This window comes from Berghia stephanieae, chromosome 4 (assembly GCF_034508935.2).
Source record: "Berghia stephanieae isolate SIO BIC M18660-M18661 chromosome 4, UCSD_Bste_1.3, whole genome shotgun sequence".
Classification (NCBI taxonomy): domain Eukaryota; kingdom Metazoa; phylum Mollusca; class Gastropoda; order Nudibranchia; family Aeolidiidae; genus Berghia; species Berghia stephanieae.
This window is the reverse complement of record NC_088363.1, coordinates 83,800,363-83,817,862: the sequence shown is the minus strand read 5'-3', so window position 1 is coordinate 83,817,862 and position 17,500 is coordinate 83,800,363. Positions and strand designations below refer to the sequence as shown.

Genomic DNA, 17,500 nt, shown 5'->3' with positions numbered 1-17,500 from the left:
TTTCGGATCGGAAGTTCCTGGGTTCGAGCCTCGCTCGGCGCATAGTTGAGTCCTTGGAGACGGCTCTTTGCTTACATTCTCTCGCCGTACTCAGGTGTAAAACGAGTACCTGGCCGTTAACAGCGTTGTCTTTATCGGAAAAAAAATGTAATATCGCATAACAGGTATCATGTCTAGTTCTACATATTACGTGTTGCGCTTTGAGCACGTTTAGTGGATAATGCTCTATATAAAAGTTCTAGCTCTTTTGGTTTTTTAAAAAAAAAACATTCTTCGACTTCAAAGACATCATTTTTAGACTTGATGAAAAGTTGAGGGTCATTTAGAATCTAGATGGTTTAGTCATATCTCCAACGACGGTCAAAATCAGAACAGGTGTCTCGGAGATAGGGCCAGACCCAGCAGGAAGAGATAATACCAAAACAATTCATCTCATACATTAACCCTCTCCTTACCAGCCATTTTCAGGATTTTCCCCAGAAGTTCACACTCAACTAACACAAAAATATTTTATTTATCACTCAAACACACTTGCAGTAAGTTCTTGCGATCCATAATTTCTTTAGCGAAACATGGTCTACAACGCACTTCCTTTTCTTTAAAACTTTATGATGTACAAAAGAAATTTGAATAAGAAAAATGTTGGTTGTATCGTAACGAATGTGACGATTTTCCGATAGTTGGTGAAAAGAGGGTTAAGTTGGTAATCAGTAGTTCTCAAGTTCAAACCTCAGTCGAAGCAGACTGAAATTTTGGGATGATTTTTTCTAGTTTTTATTTTCCGCTTTTCTAGCACTGTTTGACACACACTTTTTTCATATTTTATTTTTCTTCATCCCGTGCCTGTTGTTATTTTTTTCCCCACTTGTTGACAGAGACATTGATAACAATGTATCTGGCCATAAGACTTTTACTTCAGTTAAAATACTTAGGTTTTTATATAGCGCAACATCCACTAAACGTGCTCAAGCGCTTTACGAGTGGTCCCTGACCAACAGCAACACTTAACATGTAGGACGGGACATGACGCCTGTTAGGCAATATTTAAAAAAAATTTCGGACAGAGACAACGCTGTTAACGGCCAGGTACTCATTTTACACCCGAGTACGGTGAGAGAATGTGAGTAAAGAGCCTTTTCGAAGAACTCAACTATGCGCCGAGCGAGGCTCGACCCCAGGACCTTCCGGTCCGAAAGCGAGTGTCATACCACAAGACCACATAGCCACATATTGATCTATTAACCAGATAGTTAACTGCCATACTCTGGAAATATCTTGACAAAAACTCTTTCACTTGGGACTTGGCGAGGTTTTGATTTGAATTATTATATCTTGTAAGCATTTGAGCGTATTCCTCTTGGTCGGATATTGTGCCAGTGTCTGATGGGAATTAAGAATATTAATAGGTTGAGGTTGTTTTTGGAATAAACTTCTGTATTTTATCATTTGACCTTAGGTTTTCTCGGGTACTTTTAATAATAACTTTTATAAATGAAAAAAAAATTACTATTTTATTTCTTCCTTTTTCCTCCCTGATCCAAATGACCTAAAAGTGTCGGAAGTGGCTAAAAACCCTTAACGACGAACAAACAAAACAAGACGGAACAAAGTTAACCCCGGCTGAACGCATACATCTTGCAGTTCTGATAATCGAATGCAATTCTCTGTTTTGATTTAACGTTATTGTCATGACAATATTTTGTGTTGGTTTGATTCCGTTACAACTTGGGTTAACAGACCTGAAAATAAGTCAACGTCGACCCCACCTAAACTTGTCAAAATGGTCTAATCTAAGACTCTAAGAAATCTAAGAATGTTGTCAACTTTTTTGCAAGTTAGAGATCATCTTAATCAATCGATATGTAAAAAAAAAAAATTTGGCCAAAAGAAAAAGTTGGTTTTTTTTTACTAGTTGTTAAAGTGTTTTTAATTTTTCATTATTTTTTAAGCAACCTAAATGTTACTTTTTATTCCAATGAACCGTCTGAAAATATGGTATGTCGTATGATTCGATATTATTTTTTCTGAATAAACAAAGCAATCAAAACAAATAAGGACAAAAGCATAAAAAGAATTACAAAAACTTTACAAAACTGTCCGCTCTTCTACTTCCAGTTAAAAAAACAAACAAACAAAAAACGTATATGACCAAATCGACCGCTTTTAAAGATTTGCTTTCGATTTATTGATTATTTTTCATTGTTCAAAAGAGTTCTTTTGATCACTACAGCCACAAAATAAAAATATTTGTCTGCTTCGCGCCGAGTTGTATTATTTCGTTTCGTAAATAAATCGTGAACACAGTTGTTAAAGGGTATTGATTTGCTCCCTGACACGGTGTCAAGACAATGGAAAGGGAGAAAACGTGACTAGCAGTGGCGGCCTGCACAAAGGGGACAATGCAGCTGAGCCCCCCACTGCCGAATGATGACAAAACGCTGGTTTATGGTCCAATTTTATCAGAAATAGTTTTGGCTTCAAATGATGTAATGTGGTATTAAGACGGAGGATGGTGTAAACGCCAAGATGTGAATTTAGTAAAACTGAAATGTTTGTTATTGTCGTCGTCGTCGTCGTTTTTATCCTCATTGTTGTCGTTTTTGTAGTTGTTGTTGTTATTATTATTATTGCTGTTGTTTTTGCTGCCGCTCTTGGTCTTCTCCTGCTTCTTCTTGTGCTTAAAAAAAGTTAAGGCGACAAATTTATTTTTCTCTCCAAACAGTATAAATGTTAAAATGATGATTCCTTTGTATCTCGAGATTCAATTTTCTGCTTCTTCATAACATCAGATTGCGATTATAATGGAAAAAACACATGGTGAATATGATATAATATAACGCACCGGTTGTCAACAATTCTGAACCCTAACACTTCTTGAACTCTCAGGTTTAGGAATTGGTGGTAAATTGAAAGTCATTTTCATCCATTAAATGATATTGATTGATAATCGATGTTAAAAGCATTCTGACCAAATCGGAAAAAGAGGTTTTGTCATTGTAGCACATACTATCAAGCCACCAGTTTAGAGAGATCACTCACTGTGTTCACAATCGACAGTCGGTGAGAGATCAGTGCTACCCCCCCCCCCCCCCTTACCCCCTTACCGATTTTCCCCTTCTTTCCCATCTCGTATGAGAGAGAGAGAGAGAGAGAGAGAGAGAGAGAGAGAGAGAGAGAGAGAGAGAGAGAGAGAGAGAGAGAGAGCGAGAGACGGTAGGCACATGGAAGTGAACAAACCCCATGTTTTTAAGAGATTTATCACTGGTTGAATCATTCGTATCGATGGGTAGGCTATACCCAAGTCATTTCCATCATAAGGAAATGAAACCTCAAGATGGTGCTTCATTGAGAATTGTGTCAATGATAACGTTAGCCACAGAATGACAACCTGTCAGAGATCTGATTCTCTCATATAATAATACAAACAAAACGCGTGTATTATTTTGACGGCGATGATTTGGTCTTTTAATGAATCGATAAGACGACTTCTTTAACTTTTAAGAAATTCTGAAGTCTCAGGTTGTTTTTTGTTTTTTGTTTTTTTTGCTGTTTTTTTTTGTAAGGTAAAATTCATCTTAATTCATCGAATTTTGAGGTACAACATGTGAGGCCGGTTTGTTGTGATAAAAAGCGATTCGTGAGTTTGCAATAGCTATTTACTCATTGTCAGATTTAAGATATTAAGTGCCGTCTTATTTGATTGTCGACATGTGCCTCAGGGTGTAATAAGGATATTGCTGTTCTAATAGAATCCATAAACCTGTCGTGTTTCATATCAACTGTAGCATGGCAGCACTCTTAAGGCGGTTGCCTACGCCATAAATGTACGTTATTACTGTACTAACGAAAGAGTGAAAATGGAGGAACGATACAGGCAATTGACGTTTGAGTACAAACCCTTCGTCAGCCTGGGTGGGTTTTCTGACCTCCCATAGGGGGCAGGCGGGTACATACTGTGTCTTCTATCCCCTTTTATCTGTTTGCCAACATGCTTTCTATCTTTGTCTTGGAATGATATTACTTGGTTTTGTCCTGGCCCTGGCCGGAGTCTGGATGGGAGGGAAACAGTCAAATGCATGTTTTGGGAGATGATATTTTTTTCCTTGTAAGTCATCTCTCTGTTATGTATTATTATATTGTATGAATGTAATCATTTTAGTGTATTCCTCTTTGTTGGATTATATGCTTGTGTCCGGGTGAGACTTATAGGTGATCTCAAACTAAGTACATTGGTGGTGTGCTCTTGGAATCTACATCTGATCCCTATTTGTTCCCAGTTCCCCTATGACTTACTTTTTCTTAAGTGCTTTAATTGTAATTCTAGAACTTTTAACTATCCCATTTTCTCCCTTTTTACTGACGCTGATATAACCTAAATGTGTTGCAAGCGCCGTAAAACCCTTAAAAACATTTTTTAAAAACCTTCGTCAGCACAACAATACACAAATTAGCGTGGCCACGCTAACGTATCATTCATTCTCCAACCACCATTGAGTACAGACGATACAAGTTATTTTGTATTTTATTTTAATTTATTTGTTTTCCACGTTAATTTGTGTATTGTTGTGCTGACGAAGGGTTTGTACCCGAAACGTCCATTGTCTGTATCGTTCCTATACGACGCCTCTCCATTTTCACTCTTTCGTTAGTATTTTCACGATCACAGGCAGCCCCTTCCGTTATGACTATAATAATAGAGTTGCACCGTCATGATGTAAACTCATTGCACACTCCTTGTTCCATTGCATAAATACGGCACTGTAATGAAGAAATGGGGTTGACGGCACTCAACTATTTATTGTCGTTCTTAGACTTACATAATGGAAGCGATCTATTCTTTGGCGTTTTCAATAAAAATGTTCGCCTGTTCTGTCCGTCAGATGAATAGTAGCGACACACACAATTAAACATTTAATTTGTAATATTATCATGTCGTTGTGCAATCGGTCCGACAACCTACCAAAATGGCCTTAAACTCGAGACTTCAAAAAATGTATATCGTGTGTGTGGTTTTTTTGTTTGTTTTTTCTTTTTGTTTGGGGGTGGGGGGCGGGGGGGGGGGGGGTTATTCAACTATATTTGACCGTTGGAGGCAATTCTTTTCCATCGATTTATTAATGTGAAGTGAAAAGTTTTCCAGACGTCTTGCCATTCATGATAAATTCAGCGAGCAGGCAGTGCAAATCCGATACTGTAGTTAGGCAGATGTCTTGACGTCACACAAGACAAATGATGGAACTTGTGATGTCTAACGTTTTTTCAAGAATTTCCCATAAATATGTTGAATTACCTTCCTTTCCAGACGTCGAGCAAGAAAATGAACGGCAAACTCGCTGCATAGAATACTTGATCCTTTAACGGCGGCGGTCGAGTTTACTCCAGCCTGTGGATGATGATTAACTATTTCTTCGATTATCTTAATACAAAAGTGACAGACATGACGATTTTCGCTATAAAAACTATAATATCGATAGGAATAAAGCCCTAATCTCATTGCCATTATTAAAGCTCTTTCAACGAAAACCTTTTGTGGTTATTATGTAGCTGTATTCAGATAATAACTAGAATTTATTTGTTTTGAATTGTAAATTGGAACCTCGCCGTGAATGGGGAATGAATGGCGCTATTTATAACCAGCGCTTCCAATCTCTCGTCGTTTTGTTTTATGTGTTCCCATGGTGGGTTGTCGTCATGGAGAAAAGATGGGAATTCGCCAGAAGAAGATGATGGTGGTGGTGAAGGCGGGGAGGAGGAGATGGTGGAAATGGAGTATGAGGAAAAGGAGAGAGAATTAGTGACAGAGTTGGAGGTGGAGGAGGAGTAGGTGAGGGTCGCTATAAATAAATCTTCGACAAGAGGATAATGATAATTAAAAAGAAACATTGATGACAAGTGGTTTAATGGTAGCGCGTCTGAGCGGTAATCTTGAGGTCTTGGATTCGATCCCTAGTTGAAGAAGACTGATTTGGGGGGATTTTTTTTCCTTTCTGTTCCACATCCAATTTTTCCAGATTTTTATCTTGTTCCTGCTCTCTAATTTTAAAAAAAAATATTTTAAAAATGAAAATGGAGCGACTCATCAGCCTTCTATAACAATACAAAACATACGTGCCGCTCATTTCGTTTGTATATTGTAACAATACAAAACATACGTGCCGCTCATTTCGTTTGTATATTGTCCAATTGTCATCCACCAAGCCATATCCGTCTCATATGGATCACTGGCTCTAAGCCGCTGATGTTTACCTTGGTTACGTTTATTCTCTATAAAAACCACCAGGAGGGCTTTGCAGTGTTTGTTTTTGTGGAAGTTGTTTTGATACAAGTAACATCTTATTGATTATGGCTTATTTCATTCACCCTATTAATTCATTTTTAAACTTCACACACAACCTACACATAAATAGATTTATTTCACTCAAACACAAAAGTTCGTGTTATACATGTTTTAAAAAAAAAGTAAAACGAGGTATACAACACAGTGTTAATGTTTTATAATTATAACACATTTTTCTCCACATTTTGTGATGTACAAAATAAATTAACATGACAGAAATGTTGGCTGTACATTTTGAGTATTTCCCAAAATGGCAGGCTTAACTAGCAGAAAAAAATGATTTTATAACTCAAACAAGCTCTCTACAAAAACAACTTTATGTTATTAATTTAAAAAAAGATAATTTTTCAAAGTTTGTGATGTACAAAATAAATCTAAATAAGAAAAACGTATATTGTGTGGTAACAAATGTGACGATTTTGCTGCAGGTGGTAAGGAGAAGGTTAAGGAGAGGTTTAAGAAAAATTGTCCGAACTTACATTTTGATTGAATATCACCTAGACGTCTATTACTAAATGGACAAAGAAATCAATGAAAACGTCTGACGCCTCCGACAAATGACAATGATAAAAGCAAAGAAATCAAATCTACCCTGACTCCATATGTCACTCATCAGCCTTGGACTTTTGTGGGAACTAAAACCGATTCAATTCGTGGGTTACATTTTTTTAAACAGGAACTAACAAGTGCAATGATAGTTGTGTACAATGTATTAACAATTCTTGGCGAAATATTTGCCATTTTCGATTAATTTTGAAGGGAAATGAGGGTAAATATTATATTATGGAACACATAGCTTCGTTTGGTCGTAGACAAAAGAGTTTCTTCCGGTGACACAATGCAATCAGCTGATTCGTCCATGAACAATAATTAGGGTTTGGTGACGATCCAGTGATATCTATGAGCGACTCCTCTTGGCTTTGTCCTACTCCATTCGTGTGGAATGTTTGTTAATACTGATACGGGCGAGGGCTCACAGAAGAAACGCGTACCCTTGTGAAGAATATAAGCATGACATCGTCACAACTATCGAATAGCCTATGTTTTGTGATGGAAGCACGTCTGACTGGTATTCATCGGGAGTCTTTTTTTTTTAATTGAGCTTTTATATAGCGCAATATCCACTGAACATGCTCAAAGCTCTTTACAAGGGGTTCCTGGCCAACAGCTACACTTAACATGTAGGATGAGACATGACGCCTATTATGCGATATTACAATTGTTTCGGACAGAGACAACGCCGATAACGGCCAGGTACTCATTTTACACCTGAGGACGGTGAGAGAATGTATGTAAAGAGCCTTTTCCAAGGTTCAACTCTGCGCCGAGCGAAACTCGAACCCAGAACCTTCCGATCCGAAAGCGAGTGTCATACCACTAGACCGCATAGGCGCACTATTTTCTTTCGGCCTTTTCTGGCACCCTTTCATACACACATAGTTTTTAGATGATTTATATCTTGCATCACTGCCTGCTTTCTATTTTGTCACTAAAGAAAGAATATGATTACCTTTCAATACCACGGTTGGGGTGAGGTTGGATCATGAAAGACGTTAGATATTGGGGGATGTTGGGATGGAACTAAACGTCATCATGGAATAATAGACGAAACACCTTTGAATCTATCGAAGCAAATTTGTTCTTTGTTTCAATCAATGTACACAAGTGTGTGTGTGTGTGTGTGTGTGTGTGTGTGTGTGTGTGTGTATGCTTGTGTTTACATGATATGAGGCATATTATATACGTATGCATTGATAATACATTGATGGTTTATATCGTCGATGAGATCTTTTTGTTTCCATTCACGCCATTGGTAATCAGTATGTAATCCGACATCTAGCCTCGTTTGCTCCCTATTCTAATGCACGTATTTTGGCGTCAACAAAATACGAAATGTTATGAATAAATTAGGCTAAACACACAAAACACACACACACACACTACAAACTCTCTTCTCTCTCTCTTCTTTCTCTCTCTCTCTCTCTCTCCTCTCCTCTTCTCTCTCTCTCTCTCTCTCTCCTCTCTCTCTCTCTCTCTTCTCTTCTCTCTCGTCCTCTCTCTCTCTTCTCTCTCTCTCTCTCTCTCTCTCTCTTTCTCTCTCTCTCTTTCTCTCTCTCTCTCTCTCTCTCTCTCTCTCATAGTAACCTGCACAAAAGTTAATAACTATAACAATTCATAAACTTGGTATTTTTTTCCAAGACATCGTGCTTTGACACCACATGTGTGGACTATGAAAATCAGCACTATTGTATTATTTCAGAATGCTATGTCATTCTTTGTCTTAACATTCTCCAGTTCGCAACATAAAAAGATTAGACAGAGATTGTTCGCTTCATTCGGGATAATATAATATTGAAATGAATGATGAAGAATTTTTCAAACCCAGTTCCCTCCCCTTTTTAATTGAAGGAAATGCCTATAGTACTTAGTAGCTGTAGTACAGCACAGTATTTATTTTCATTAAATAATCAAGCGAACTACCGTCCTTAACTTTAGGGGAGGGAGGGGGGGGGGGGGGGGCGATAGTTTGTTAACAATCTATGCTTTCTGTCATAAATAGATAGAGGCTACAAAATATGACTTGAGTTTGAATCAGTTTTTTTCAAATTTCATCTCAATCTCGGTGAATCAATATTTCACTTTTTTAAAGTTTCCTGATTATAAATGTGAAAAAAATGTTTTGTCAGTTGACAGCAGGCCTCATTTCAAGACACGCCCCTCAATCCATGTGGAAATACATGGTGCTGATCCGCCTCAAGCAAGTGGACGATCCTGCGAACTCCACTTGTGGAAATTGGTCTTCCCTTTGCAACTATTTGGCTTCCACCCTGAGTACCCCCCCCCCCCCCCTTCACCTCTCTCTCTCTCTCTCTCTCTCTCTCTCTCTCTCTCTCTCTCTCTCTTCTCTCCTCCCTCCTCCCTCCCTCCCTCTCTCTCTCTCTCTCTTCTCTCTTCTTTTTCTCTTCTCTCTCTTCTTTCTCTCTTCTCTCTCTCTCTCTCTCTCTCTCTCTCTCTCTCTCTCTCCCTCTCTCCCCTATCCATCTATCTATCTATCTATCTATCTATCTAAATATCTATCTAAATATCTTAATATCTTTCTATCTATATGTTTCTCTGTATAACAATAATAGTGCTCAACTTTTTGATAAAAGTAGCTATTTATAGAATATTTCTAGTATAATTGTGATTAACTTCTACAACATTGTTTCGAGCATTAGTTCTCATCCTGATGAGAGCGAATGTCCGAAATAATATTCTAGAAGTTGGTCATAAATATACTTGAAATATTATATATATATATATATAATATATATATATATATATATACATACATACATACATACATACATACATACATACATACATACATACATACATACATACATACATACATACATACATACATACATACATACATACATACATACATACACACACACATATAGTCCAGCTTTCTGTATCTGTCTGTCTGTCTGCGTGTCTGTCTCTCATGCTCATTGATCGAGGTCCACTTCTTGAAATGCATCGGTGACTCCCATTGTTCCCATCCCGTGGTGTTGTCATCTGCTGCATCGGTCCTGGCATCTGGTATCGATCTGTCTGTCGACAAAACATTGTCACACGATTTTCAGATTGGCATTTTAATGCCAAATCTTGTTTGTTTGTTTTTTTTAATTGTCATCTTATACGCCTTTTAGTATGAAAAACAGGGGTTTATCGTTTTGGCGGGATAAGGAAATGAAAATATATTTTTAATTATGTCATTTGAATAAGTTGTGTTCGGGGTGTCCCGTGGTGGGCAATGAGGTCACGTGATGCGTCTGTCATTGCTCTTGGTTGAGATCGCTCGGCCGGTTTATTTTTCCTGATCCTGGTGGCGATCCTTAGATGGGAGGGATACAGGATAGTGCATACTCATTTGAGAGACGATTTTTTCCCTTGTAAATCATCTCTCTGTTATGTATTATAATAATTATTTTTGAGTGTATTGTGCTCTTTAAACATTTGAGAACATCTTAGACGGATTCCTTGCTTGAATCTGGATGGAACGTTTAGGCATATTTGTGGATTGCTCGTGGAATAGTCTTTTTACTTATTTGTGCCTCTTGTTTCAGAAAAAAAAAGTGATGTATTGAAAAAAATGGTATTTAAAAAAATGACTTAGCACTTTTTCGAAAATGAGTCTGGCAATCCTGCATTGACACAGTTCATAGTATCCACCAGTCTACATCTACCACTGCGATGACAGCCGCCACCGCCTTCACTACTCATCCGCTCAACTTGCCATCATTGCCACTCACCACCAAAAGCACGCGCATGCGTAACATAGATATGATATACATATAGACGGTGGTGTGTCTCCACGACCAGTTTCGTTAATAATAATGACAGACGTAGTCGAGGTTTGATGATGACGATAAAGATGATGGGTGACGTTGATGTGTAGTCGTAGTAGCAGGGGCAGGAGGAGGAGGCGGAGGAAGCGGTGTTGGTGAGCGCACTGGCCGTGCATCAGGCACCAACTCACCATGTATATGTCTGGACGCCCACGTCGAGTGCGGCGGTGAGCTTTTTATCTCGCGACAATCGATGTTGATACAATGTACACTCGAGTAGCCTTACTTTTTGAAAATCGGAGGAAAATCATTACATAGAATGCAACGATAGCAACGGACATTACAATGGAACTCATCACGACAACGACAACAACAACGATGATGATGATGACGGTGATGATGATGACGACGAAGACGACGTTGGTGATGATGACGTAGTGTGCACTTTCAAATGTCATGTCTCCTTAATTATAATACCCCTCCCCCCCCCCCCCCCCCCCCGGGTGTAGTTTGAATTATTACAATACGAATTTACATTGAATTAAAATGTGTATAAGGTAGGGTGGGTGCCTGAATTTCGACACTGCTCGTAAAATCGGCACTCTTAGATAGCCTGCTTTCAAACCTGTTTTTCAGTTAAATTTATGTTTTCGGTAATAAAAACATTGATGTCATCCTAACCGCCGATAAATTTTCTTTCTGTTTCACTTACTTTCCGATTATAAAACGGATGGAATTATTTTTTTGTCATGCGTAAAGTTACGGTTCACCAAATCCGCTTCAACGCCCGCGATTTTGTAACATTTTAACGGGTCGTCATGAGACACATTGGCCTTAATCTGGACACCCTCCAGGAAAAGGCGGTGTTTTTTAAGATCTGGAATCTTCTGATTTATTAAAACTAATTATCCTTTTATTCAAGATACTTTTTCTGTTCGATTTATGCCATATGTTTTGTACTTCAGTCCAGAATCCAATCAAAACTGACAATAACACATATTCTGCACATCGTTGAACGCAAGTACACGTCTAATGAAGGGGTTGCGTCATTTGGACACACAATTTCCGGTTAAATTTAGCAACATCTGCAGAGGCGGCATCGTCTGCAGATAGACGGGTGTTCAAATCTATCAGAATTTCTATTTATCAAAGCATATCTTTGAATGTGAATCACCGCCTCTATTCGGTATTATATCGATATTATAACAAGTTCCAAAGTTGAATTTAAAGTAAAAACCGACAACAGAAAAACGAAAGCTCAGCCTTTAAAAAATGTAGTCTTCAGAGCCATTAGGCTCATGGAGCCGGAATTTATCCCGGTTTCTACAGCATGAAACGGACAATAGCAATTACTTGCTCTCCTTTGGACAGATGTTAGTCTAACCCAAAGTACTTTCCGCCAGACCCAACAGACCCAGCTACCCAATTACTGCTGGGTTGTCAGAAAATAATCTCGACTGCACTCAGGATCGATATGGTCCCTTTGATTGTGAATTTAGTTTCCGAGATAAAATCAAACAAGATATGTATTCCAAAAAGAGTGGTACAATAATGTCGCACAAACTCTCGTATGGCATATTCAAAATATTTGGTCACAAAACATGTTTTAATAAAGTGGTACTCAACCGTACACATAGAAAGCACGTCTGACCGGTAATCAGAAGATCTGAGATTCGAACCCCAGTCGAGGTCGACTGATTTTTTGGAATGTTTTTTTTTCTTACTTGTATTTCTAATTTCTTTATTTTTCTGGCACTTTTCATACACACTTGTTCAGTTCTTTATCTTACACAGTTGTCTGATCCTTAAGTTCTTAATTTGATACAAAAAAAAGCAACACACACACTCACACACACACACACTAACACATACGTAGACACACACTAGACACACACTATGAAATACCAAAAAATGTGTGCACATAGATCTTTTGTTTTAGTTTGTTTTATATTAATTATTGAGTTCGGATTTAGATTTTTTAGGAGGCTGTAAAATACCACGGACACACAACCAATGTCGAACATTAATATTAAAAGATTTTCTTTTAATATAGAAAAGAAAATGTTCATATTTTCAACACATCATAAGGCCCAACACGTTAGAAAAACGCATAATGGAAGGGGTGGGTGGTGGTGGTGTGAAGAAGAAAAAAAGAAGGGGAAGAAAAAGGAAGTGCTGGACAAATTATATTAAAGAAATGACTGGAATGAGAGTGAGAAAATTTAATGGTCTGTAATGGATGGTGGATAATGGAAGGTGATCATGACGCCCACCTCTGGAAAAAGGGAGGATATCAAACATACGTGTGGTGTCTAGTGTCACCGGGTACCGTTCGTGTTTGTCTAGTTGAAGAACTCATTGGGTTTCCATCATCTTGTGCATGGGTATCAAAATGCTTAAGGGGTGGTTTGGGTCTAATTATTAGGAATATCCTTTTAAAAAATGATTTTGAGATTTGGTAGAAAATGATACTTTATTGTCTTATAAATAATACAATTTCTCAAAATATACTTTAAAAGCACACAAACACGGCCAGGAAGGGGTATAAGTAGTCAGAAAATTGTGAAAAAAGGAAAGCTATTTTGTTATATTCTCTATATGCCATTTTTCTAGGGGTATGGGTTACTGTGCCAACTATTTCTCAGAATCTATTCCACAAAATTGTCTGAACTTTTCAGTTATATAATGAGAGAGATTTTATTTTGATAGGCTATGTGTATTTTGACTTATAATCCATATTATATATGTGTAACATCAATTTTGTCATATATTTTGATTCGCAACTTTGCAATGTTCTAATACAAATCTCATATGATAAATCTGTAAAATCTCTCTATCTTGGCACAAAATGCTACAATGTTAAGAGGGAAGAATATGGAGGTTATTCTTTCATTGGTTTTTGAAGAAAAGTTGCCTCAAAATTGTTATACTTTTTTATGCCGGACCCCCGAAATAGGACGCAAAACTGGTATCAACACAGATTATGTATTTTTTTTCACAAAAAACAAAAAAACAAAACAAAAACAAACATTAAAAAAAAATAAAAATCCTATAGTGATTAAAACCGCCCAACATAAGTATTATATATATATATATATATATATATATATATATATATATATATATATATATATATATATATTTAGAAAAGACCCAAAACCGCCCCTTAAAGTAGGGCTTGGACCCTCTCGGGCTTACAGTGTTGTTCCTGAACCACTTCATGCTCTAGATTGGAACCCGCAGGGCTAAGGCTAATTTTGAAGACAAAGGAGACATGAAGACGATGGGCTAAAAGAGAAATGGGAGAGGCCGGATTTGTTTGGCCCCGAGTGAAAAAGACGGCCCAGGCTTGACTTGCAGCCGTAATCCCCACCAAGAGTTAAGAAAAAATATGAAGTAAGTCACGTTAACCACACTCCCACACCTCGCCTTCCGGCTGTTGATCTATCTACGCCAGAAACATAATAATATTGAGTTGTGCCACTAACGTTTCAATATTTTGTTTTCCTCCTACAGGTCTACGTTCATGGACTGCTGGTTCAAGCCCCCCTGAGTCCTGGCCCGACTTTGTCGACAGCAAAGATGTCACACTCAAAACTCAACAGGTAAGAACGTTGATTTCTCTGTTTTGGTCGACTGCTGTGGATTTAAAGTTTCGAGTTTAAGAATTTGTCACAAGTTTGGAGCTATAGAGTCAATCGGGATTGAGAGAAAAAGTGGTAAAAATGGAAAAAGAAAAAAAATTGTTTCGTTAGAGTGGACCGTATAATCGCCACAGCCACTCCACCCCCTCCCCACTCACCGATAAAAAAAAAACAAACAAATCCACAACAACAACAACCAAAAATCCCGGTATCGATACATTTATTATATCGTATCGTCATCTTTTTCTTTCTGGTGATAATTATATATTTATAAAAACTTTGTCACTACACGTTTGCCATGAGAGTATTAAATAGGGGAAATGTGTATATCTAGACCTTAGTGTCAAAGACTTATTTCAGCGATTGTTATTGCATTTTCCCTCGCGGACACTTCGTTTTGAAAACAACGCACTGGAAAATTGATGGATCGAGTGTGACTATACTCAGCCTTAGTCAGTCAGAATATTCCCTGCCATTAGCCTTTCTCCACCCCTTACCTATTCATGTCCAGATAATTTCGTCAATTCCATATCTAACTCTAGTCCATGCCAACCAGACAAAAGGTGTCAGTCCCACAGTTTATGTTATGACACATCGATAAGGGAAAATTGCATCGCTAATTAAATTTAAATTTAAAGTTTTAAATTTAACCCTCTCTTTACCGGCCATTTTCTGAATTTTCCCCGACGTACCCAACACAAAAATATATTTTTTACTCAAACAGGAAAGCAACAATTACATTCTAAACATAATATTATTAAGGCAAATTTAGCCCTACAAACAGTTTCAAGGTTTTATAGCGTAACAATAAAAAATTATTTAAATTTTGTGATGTAACATTGAAATCAAAATGAGAAATTGGTTTTATCGTAACGAATGTGACGATTTTCCTATGGTTGGTAAGGAAAGGGTTAAATTGTGAGTGATGCCCAGGATCTGTGGCTGATTGCTGCAGGTGTTAAGCAAGTATTCAAAGTTGGCTATCTGTCGATGATGGGGGCAAAGATGTTGGTTTGTTATATCTTGGTAAAGTTAGGACCATTGAAATGTTTATCTGACTTGTTTTGATAAACGATACGATAGCTCGTAATTTTCAAAGGCTTAGGCACTGTGTACTGATTGGATAATATGGGACTCATACTATAATATAATAGTTAAAATTGCATCCTTCTTAATAGCTTGCCAGTAATCATAAGAGGGAGTCATGGAGGAACCACCATTTGAGGGATGATGGGAAACAGCAGGCTACTGAGTGAATGCTTTTGGGATCGGCTTCAATCCCTTGATCAGTGATTAAAGTAATCATTACGGTACACACGGTACCAGTATTCAAGTAGTATTGGTTTGTTTAGCAAGAGTTGTGAGTGGAATTTATGAGTTTGATTCATTCAACAAAAATAATCACCAGTTGTATTCGCCCGCCCCAAAACGATGCGCCGCTAAATGAACAGACAGGCTAGACACGCAATAAGTTAGACAAGTAGACAAGATGTCGGAGTCAGAGGGTGGCCAGATGGTAGAATGCCGTTCTCCGAAAAAAAGCAATTTTTTTTTTTTTCAATTTGGGCCTGACATTTTTTGCTTCAAATAAACACAAGCTATTTCTATAAATTTTGCAATCAAAACTAGATATGTTGCGTAATGTTCACGTTCGTTTGTTTTCATCAGTAATGTGTATTGATAGTTATAAAATGTAGATACCTGATATTTAAGGATTGCCATTCGTTCCTTCATAATCAGATACTGAATATATATCGTTTCCATTTTAACGAATTCTTTCAAAATGGATTAACGGAAAGTCATAATTTTGATACTGTAAATCATCTATGAGTTACGATCCTAACCCGTTATCGATTTTAATAAAGCTGTTATAAGCGAAATCCTTTCCTAATGTTTTACCATTAACGGAAAAAATATTTGTTGATGAAGACTAATTGATTCAGAGGCTCATACAAACTTTCGCAGCTGTGCCTTTCGCGACAGCTGAGAAAAAGAAGAAAACCACGCGTCACTTATGAAAACTGACTAAAATAGTTCATCAATGGCGGTGTCCGTGTCTAATCATTGTTGAATCGATCGCATGGAAAGTATCGAGAGATCGACACGTCTGGATTCGAGTGCATTGCGCTTTGGAAAAGGGGAGAGAAAAATTAAATATCAATGATGGCAACCAAGATAGGGATTATAATGATGATGAGGAGGAGGAGGATAAAGTACTCCATCGCACATTGCTTCATTAAACGAAGAGTCTCTCTTTACGATCGCGTAAGTAAAAAAAATATATTAATTTTTTTCACGGCTTAAGCATAGCGACTTTGGGAATGCGCTGATCGGATAATTCAATTGATTAGCCATATGCCAAGTATTTTATTGTATTTCATTCTATCGGGTCCATTTACCGCCCGTATTGTCATTGTAATTCCATGCCGTCCCGTGTTTGATAATTGAGTTAAAGGTTATTCTACGCTAAAAAAGGGCGATACACGCTGGCTCTAAATGATCAATAAACCTTCTCATCATCATGGTAGTGGTGCCATCACTGCCCCTGTATTATACACATAATTTTTATGGAACAAATTACTGCCTGATTTCTGTTTTGTGATATTTCCTTAATTAACAAATCTTACCCAAAAATTTGAGTTATCTACCTTTTTGGAGGAGATGCTGTGGCAGCGTTAGTGCTGGGTTTTTAAAATATTAGACTTGCTACAGAGCTTTGTGAGACTAAGCTGTTAGAAACGGTGGAGTGTAACAAGTCATGGACAAATATGAATATAACAGCCTCGAAAAAGATCAAGACACCAAACACGTAACGTTTCGGGTTCAAAACTCTTCTTCAACCAATAACCAAAAAACAATCTTTACATTACTTAAAATCCAGAATGTATCGGGGTTTTTTTTTTCTTAACTCGATCTAAATCTTTTGTCAATTCTATCATATTCCTTTGTGCTGGCACTCACACGGTCTTAGGGTGTCATGAGCTGTAAAACGCCTGAAGACTTCCTTCCTTCCTTTCTTTCTTTCTTTTTTATTATTATTATTATTATTATTTTATTTTTTTTTGGAAGAGATGAGCATAAAAGCATGAATGATGTGCTTGCTAGCTGTCAATTAGATAACATGCAAGGGGAATTAGTTTAGGGGCCGTTATTCCGATGACAGGCCTTTTCCTCTGTCTATC

At 37.5% G+C, this 17,500-nt stretch overlaps 1 protein-coding gene across 4 annotated transcripts in view; it reads left to right on the top strand.

Annotated features, from left to right (window-relative positions):
- Window positions 1-17,500, top strand: part of LOC144971412 (uncharacterized) — a 113,078-nt gene that overhangs the window by 72,019 nt on the left and 23,559 nt on the right. For all 4 annotated transcript variants that reach the window (XM_078912275.1, XM_078912276.1, XM_078912278.1 and 1 more), the window contains one exon: window positions 14,191-14,279. In XM_078912275.1, coding sequence (XP_078768401.1) covers window positions 14,191-14,279 — 89 coding nt within the window. The remainder of the gene's footprint in view (window positions 1-14,190; window positions 14,280-17,500) is intronic.